The sequence below is a fragment of the Citrus clementina genome, unplaced genomic scaffold (assembly GCF_000493195.1).
Source record: "Citrus clementina cultivar Clemenules unplaced genomic scaffold, Citrus_clementina_v1.0 scaffold_8, whole genome shotgun sequence".
NCBI lineage: Eukaryota > Viridiplantae > Streptophyta > Magnoliopsida > Sapindales > Rutaceae > Citrus > Citrus x clementina.
The window spans coordinates 5,380,298-5,387,733 of record NW_006262022.1 but is presented as its reverse complement, the minus strand read 5'-3'; the positions used below and the strand labels follow the sequence as shown (position 1 = coordinate 5,387,733).

At 36.8% G+C, this 7,436-nt stretch overlaps 1 protein-coding gene across 1 annotated transcript; it reads right to left on the bottom strand.

The window, feature by feature from the left end:
- Positions 1–2,689: 2,689 nt before the first annotated feature.
- Positions 2,690–4,853, bottom strand: LOC18034881 (isoflavone reductase homolog PCBER). The gene is made up of 5 exons (XM_006423243.2): positions 4,587–4,853; positions 4,315–4,449; positions 3,834–4,074; positions 3,203–3,406; positions 2,690–3,108 (listed from the first exon to the last, which is right to left on the bottom strand). The coding sequence occupies exons 1-5, from the start codon at positions 4,767–4,769 to the stop codon at positions 2,942–2,944; spliced, it is 930 nt and encodes a 309-aa protein (XP_006423306.1). The 5' UTR covers positions 4,770–4,853; the 3' UTR covers positions 2,690–2,941.
- Positions 4,854–7,436: the final 2,583 nt, after the last annotated feature.

Here is a 7,436-nt window from a genome sequence, read left to right as displayed (position 1 = left end):
ATAAAGGTACCCCGCACAATTAGAGGTACCCCACATAAATTGAGGTACCCCGCGTAACTGGAGGAACCCGGCTGATCGGATGCAAGAGAATCCTCCGAAAATATCTAACATGAGAAACGTCTCCATCTCTTAAAAGATATTATTCGATTTTGCCAGAATTAGAAATAAAAAATGTCGTGCTAAAAGGGGGGACAGCCGCCTGTCACCTCTACCAAAAGTGAAGGACATTGTCCCAAGGACAGTGGTCCTCAGCCGCCTACCCGAAAACTACTGCAGAGGTACCCTGGACCACTCTCCAGCGCACGCCACATTTCCAAAAGATGAGATACGCCGCGAACATGCACATAACGGCCAAAAAATCATAAAAAAGAAAAAAGACGTTAGCTAAAAAGGGTACGCCACGTGGCAGCTGAGGTACTCCATATATAAAGGCACCTGGGTTTCATTCTCCAAGAGGTCTCTCACTCACCATTAACACTCACACTCTAAAAAATAGGTTTCCTTGAACTTTAAACCCTAATTTACAGAGGGCTAGCCAGTTCTCTTTGTCATAAAAGCTTGAGTTTGCTAACTTGAGCGTCGGAGTGTGAATGCCGGGGTACCCCGGCTTCACCTCTAACCTCTATTTCACTGTTTTACAGGTGTGAAGCTCATTTTGAAGGACATCTCTCTTGGTTTTGACCTTTCACCATTGTTACCACTCCCTCTCCCCTTCTCACCTCCCCCAAATTTCAGATACACTGCACCGCATACAACAAACTAGTGAGGTACCCCATCTCCCCCAAAAATACAAATTCATTGTTCTAGATAGGTTTGGCTTTTCCTACCCCAAAATCTGTTGAAAACACTAATGTATTGAACGAGCCGCCACATTGGGTTGCTGATTCTGGGCAGCCAAACAAAATTGTTGTTTTTGTTAATTAGTTTCCAGATGAAATAATTTTTTTTTGATTTGTTGAAATCCTAGATATGTATTTCTATTTGATTTTTTTAGTCAAATTTAGTTTTTTTTTTCAATTGGATTCATCAATCCGGGTTAGAAACCCGCAGTCTGGGAACCCGAATTTTTCCGGGTTGAACCCGTATCGGACTCGGAGTGGAAAAATGCGGGTTTATTTCTGGGTTCGGTATAGAAAATATTCGTTCGGGTCCGGATCCGGAATGGCTATACCCGGACCCGGACTCGGATTTTGCCATCCCTAGTGACGAAGGTTGAAGATGAAGTAGAGGGATAATATCGTTTGGATCCCTACCTTTGAAAAAAATTTAGTATAGCCCAATGTTTAGGAAATATTTGCATATAGAAATTTTGTTATGGCCAGTTTTTTTTTTTTTTGTAAATTTTTCAAAAGTGTCATTGACCGGAAGTCAATAAGGCAAAATAAAACTATTAGGAGAATCGAAACTGAACTGAAACCGAGCCGAAATCGATAGGTCAGTTTCGGTTTGGATTTTTTCCATTAAAATCTACTTATTTTTTTATATTATTTTTGAATCTAAACCGATACGAAACCAAAAGTTTATCCCAAAACCGAATCGCCCACCCTTACTGCCAAGAGCGTGGCTAAGACCAAAGCTCGAAAGATACGGGTTGCCATGCGAAATCTTGAGAAGGTTCGCAAGAAGGCAAATGTCATATCAGACTAAGCGGACATCTCTGATCGTTCGAAGCGGAATCAAATTGAACAATTATACCCAAAAGGCCTACAAAAGAATACATGGTCGCAAAGCAAGGAGTTCAAGAGAGAGCTGGAAAGGGGGAGATTCTTGTTGATCCACGAATGAAAAAGGATGCAAGGACACGTGGATCCAGCAAGGCCAGGTGGTTTGAAGAAGGGGAAAATTGGCAAGGCTCAGAAAGGTAAAGGATCTGTGAAGGCTTCAGCAAAGAAAGGAAAGAAAGGAAAGAAAGGAAAGAAAGGAAACAAGTGAATAAAGATAAGCGTGCATGGCTGAACTGGCAAAACTTCAAAAAGATTTTGGTCACTTTTTTATTTCTTAGTCAATTTTATCTTATTTTTGGTTTCTTTCAAATTAAAGAAAAAGTGTAATGAATGTCGAGTTAATAATTAATTGTTGCGGGCTCATGTAGGAACTGTAGAATGTTTTGTTCTTCTTGTCGTATTTGTTTCCTTCCAATAGTCTGCTCTTTATTTTGGAACTGGTTCGCACATATAACGAGTTTCTTTTGTTTATTCGAAAATGTTGTACTCATGTTGTTGATGATGCATTAGTTAAACGGATTTGGATATTCTCCTAATATAATTTTTCTTCATCTTTATAGGAAATTTTGACATACAGTAACTAAATAACTCTATAGATAAGATTAAATTTATAAGAATTCAACATCATCGTAACAAAAAAAGACCAAGATTTGCAATTTTTTAATATTATTATTCTATTGTTTTTCCTTATCCTTTTCTTTAATTAAATTTGCTCTCAAATGTACTAGATCTTTAGTTTAGTTGGAGGATTATCCAACTCTTTAGAATGCTATCTTTAATTTAATTTCTGAAATATCATACCTACTTTTTATTAATTTTAATTATTTTTATTGATAAATTACTTTTAATTTTTGCTTTTTACATAGATTTGTAACTCTATAATCATTTTTATAATGACTGCCCGTTAGGGGCTGTCGAACCCATATCACAAGCCCCTGAAGCCCCCCAACACACGCACCCTAATAGAAGCCCAACCCACGCACCCACCTGATCATGATGGCTTTATAACTACTACTCTCAAATCAAGTACATGGCCTACTTCATTTGATCACTGACATAGCAAACATAATATGGTCTAACAAATTCCATGGACAACCAGAAGAAAGTAAGGCCAACAACCATAATTTTTACATATAAAACCAAAGATGGCAACAAGCCAATTATTTATTTACCAACAGTCCAAGATCCTGCAAGCTGCAGCTGGAAACAGCGAAGGGTTACACAAACTGATTGAGGTACTCATCAACTGTAGTGTACTTGACATCAGGATAAAGCTGCGAGGCTTCAACTCCAAAAGATGGTTCAATCTTGAAGTTGGTTTGAACTCCCTTCACGAAAGCAGAGTGATAAATTGATAATATCACTTTGTGTGGAGGTGCAGCTTCTGCAACATTTTGGAGAAGACAGGATCAATGACATTTACGGCAGAGAATATACGGCTCTCTTTAATACATTTAAAAAAGAGAGTTTTAACCAACCTTGAATATTCTTTAGGAGCTGCTCCTCTGAAACATACTCCTTTTCGAGGGTTTTACCAATCTTTCTCTCCCACAGAGACACAAGATCATTGAATGAGTAAATATTACCGGGAGGCTGAATGTAAAAGTTTTTGTTCAAGGTTCTCGGATCATCAACCGCTTTGATAGTGTAGGTTCCAATATCATCTTCCTTGTTAAAAACAGCTGAAAATCAAACGACGAAACTAAGTTAGATTCATTTAACTGTTTTGCAATGAAGTTATTTAGGTTCTGTTTGAAATTGTTGTGTGGCAACCATGATGTGGCGGTTCAGCAGCTAAAGTATCTGGTAATCACTTAAAACTCTATCTTAAAATCTATAATGACCACTTAAGATTCATTTCGTATTATGGTGCCATTAATGCTTTAATCGTAATATTTTTTTATCAAAGTAGTAAGAATATTACAAGTTTTGAATTAAACAAGTGTTGTATAAAATCAACTTAACTTGAAAGCTAAGGATAGAGGTGTTTATCAAAACACTGCAGCTCTCCAACAACAGTACCAAGCAAGACCATCCATTGTACAACAGACAATAACATTAACACCGCAATACATACCAAACAAACAGAGCTTAATTAAATTATATTACCTTTTGGATTTCCATCGCCTAAGATGACAACCTTATCCCTAGGGGGGGCAGTGGCCTCAGGCTGCAACAAATTGGGGAGGAAATAGCCATCAAAACAATAAGATTCTACGTAAGTGTACGGAATGCCTTCTGCCTCAACGGCTCGGCGGATTTTCGCCTTTACGTCATACGTCGATTTTGTTGGCTCTACGGCGCCTTCGACTCGATCAACATCATTTCCAAATTCCGATGGTAAGAATCTCTGAGTAATAAATAATTTATAAACATCAACTAATTTTAATTGCTTTCATGCCATTGGTATTTATCCTTAATTAATCAATTAAATTATTTTGAGGCGCAATTGCGCATGTGACGGGGTGTTTATTAGCTGAACTGGGAGCTCTACTCTACAGCGAGCTCCACACCAAGAATAAATCACCACGTGTTCGCGAGTGCACAATCCTGATCGGAATTCAAGATATTTATATTAATTATGTTATACCTTAACGTTACCGGCTTCTTTAATGGCAGCAATAATCTTGACCTGATCAGCTAATAAAGTGTGACCGACCGTTGATATCACCACGTCCACTTGTTTAATCGCCTTCACCAAACTCTCGTGATTCAACACATCTCCCTGCATAATAATAACAGCAACCAAAAAAAATTAAAAAATAATAATATCATTATGTATATTAAGTAGTAGATGCTACACTTCGACGTGTAAAAATGATCGGAATAAAAAATTAAGAAAAGAGAAAAATGAAAACGCACTATGACGAGATTGACGCCGAGGTTTTTGAAGTGATCGAGGAGTTGAGATTTGGAAGGACCAGAGATTGTGGATTCTCTCACGAGCACGAACGTCGGGTGGCCGGCTTTTACGCTCGCTTCGACAGTGAATTTACCGATATACCCTGTCCCGCCGATGAATAGAATCTTACTTTTCGATGCCATTTCTGAGACTCGTTCAGTTCAATTACTGAGATTTTTTTTTTCGTTTTGTTTTGAAATGATCAAATGGATGGATATTTTTTATCCGACAGTGGTGCCTTTAAATGTGCATGGAGCGTGTAAGCGAAGCAGTTCTTACATGCAGTTTCACGCTTGAGTGAAAGGACGAAAATGCCCTTGAGGTTTAAGGACTGAAAGCACGACTGTTGATATCTCTGAAATGACATAAGCATAACGCTGGCTCGTTTCCGGTTCGCAAATATCGCCGGATTCTTTTTTTTAGTTTTTCAGTTCGATTCTTAAACGTGCCTAATTTGGACTTTGTGACCGAATGCACGAAGGATGAAATTGTTGCAAAGTTAGGGTACCTTACAACTGTGGCAAGGTAGCTGGATACACATACGAATTCCAATTCAGTTTTAATTTTATTTTTTTAATTCAGTTTTAAAATGTTATGTATGTACCGTATGGTATTATCCCATTTAAATTTGTTTACATATTATATTCATCTGTCCAGCTACATTGACTTTGTGGTATGTTACTCCAAGTTTTTGTCCTTTTATTGATTGACCCTCAGATATCATTTTTCTTTTTATGCCGATATTATAATCTATAAACTTATATTGTATGAGACTATAACTGATATTTACAATTATACTATTATTAGGACTAGTTTATATTAGTTATTGTTATACATGGCCTAAATTTTTATCCTCCGCTCAATTATTTGTTATAATTAAAGAAGAAATTTAGCCCCCACAATACTTTTTTGGGGACTTGAATTGCTGTGGGCGAGTGGTTAATTCACCCTTATTAGATATCAAGCAAATGAATCCGATTTAGTGCGTTTTAGACCAAAATGCTTTCCTTCTCCTAACAAAACTTACACAATACACGCAGGTCTTGAAGAACCAGCATTTGTTTTTTTTAACCAAAATTCATTGATTCATATTTTCTTTAATATATTCTCAGATCTCAACTCATTTTGCTCACTTCATTGTGCGTCACGAACTCAATTTCATTTACATTTGCAAGCGTAGAGGTAGCCCTCGTTTAGTATTGGAGTACTATACATTAGAAAGCCATGATTAAATAAAGCTCCTAATAGTTGGCTTAACTTGAGGTGAGTTTCTAAAACCTTTTTCTGCTGATTGGGACACTAAGTTTGACTAAATCCCATGTTTTTCATTTTCTTTCACTTCACCGAACTCAATGACATTATCCTTTCTTTTAATATTTTCTCTTTTTGACTTTACACAGGGGCTGAAATTATTTTTCTCATGTACCACTATACATTAGTTATCATTTGGATTTCTTTCATTTATACAAGCAAAACTCATTTCTTTCTTTGTGAATGGTCTCGAACCAATAGGCCATTGACCTAGTACGAGAGCATATTCAAACCCTCATAAGAACAATTCTGAAAGTTTAGTTCCCTGTAGAGGCAGTCTTTTCCCTGCAATAGCCAATGCAATCGATGTAATTATAAAAAAAAAGAAAAAAAAGTCCAGTTTCAGTGGATTTGATTAGTACAGAAGTGTGGGGATCAACGAAATTGTCATTTAAAACTAAAAGTTGGTGCAAATACAAAATTGATTATTTTATAATATGCTTAAATGGATTATGAGTTGCTGAGAGTGATTGTTGACGGTGACAATCAGACAACTTATTAAGGATGGTAAGGTAGCCACTAGTATTTTCATATTTGGCACTTCATTATTTTCTAGAAAGCATACACAACATTACAACAAGACGAGATAACAACCATTCAGTTTTAACAATGTTTCTTTCTTGGTAAAAATAGAAAAGAAAACAGAAACAGCAGAGTGACAGATCCATAATACACACCAATTTCAATTTATAGATAATCCATACGGTAGATGGTTGGTCGACTTATTGTGATCCTACTGACAGTTAAGGAGGATGCCGGTGCAGAAGAGATACTTCATACGTTCATAAATTGATACCCCTACTAACAAATGACGTGCATGCAACAACCTCTGCAGTTTTATCATTTTGAATGCAAAAAAAGTAATAAACATGAAAAAAAATTTGTTTCATCACTCACTGTCCAACGGGCCAGGCTGAGAAGTGTAATAAGTCTAGGTCTAGATAATTAATGCGCATAAAATGCAGAAAAAAAATGTGAAGAGTCAAAAGGTAGCTGTTAGGGATTGGCCACTGTTTTAATGTGATGATAATTGTTGAATGACAATGTCTCAAGTTATGGAACTGTAACATGTTTCATGTCTAACCAGAACTAGAACAAGAATCATGTGGGAGTTCTCAATGCATACTGTATCATATTGATGTTCTGATCTTATCCATGAATGATCTTTTACGAATCTGCAGAGACAGCAAGTGAAGCATAAGGAAAATCAAAGTTAGTACCATACAAGAGGGCATCTCCACTGATGATGGAGGTGTGAAATGAAAAAAAAAATTAGTGAATACCAATATTAGTGTGAAAAACTAGCATAAACCAATGCCAGAGCTTGGCTTCTTGACAAGAAAGGCAACTTGATCTTTGCTAGTATAGTATAAATAACATCATCTAACAAACTTCACTGAACTGGCAAAAGCAGGGAAAGCCGCTATCTTTATACCATAGAATCAGGGATGGAAACCACCCAATTTTTTGTTAGGATCCTGCTGCTCATCTCAGAAGGT

What these genes read in the sequence shown, in the direction of transcription:
- LOC18034881 (XM_006423243.2), bottom strand. Translation starts at nt 4,769, where the DNA reads ATGGCATCGAAAAGTAAGATTCTATTCATCGGCGGGACAGGGTATATC. An exon ending in AAGAAGCCGGTAACGTTAAG is followed by an intron (nt 4,075 to 4,314) that starts GTATAACATAAT and finishes TTTATTACTCAG; the next exon opens with AGATTCTTACCATCGGAATT. An exon ending in AGGCGATGGAAATCCAAAAG is followed by an intron (nt 3,407 to 3,833) that starts GTAATATAATTT and finishes TTTGATTTTCAG; the next exon opens with CTGTTTTTAACAAGGAAGAT.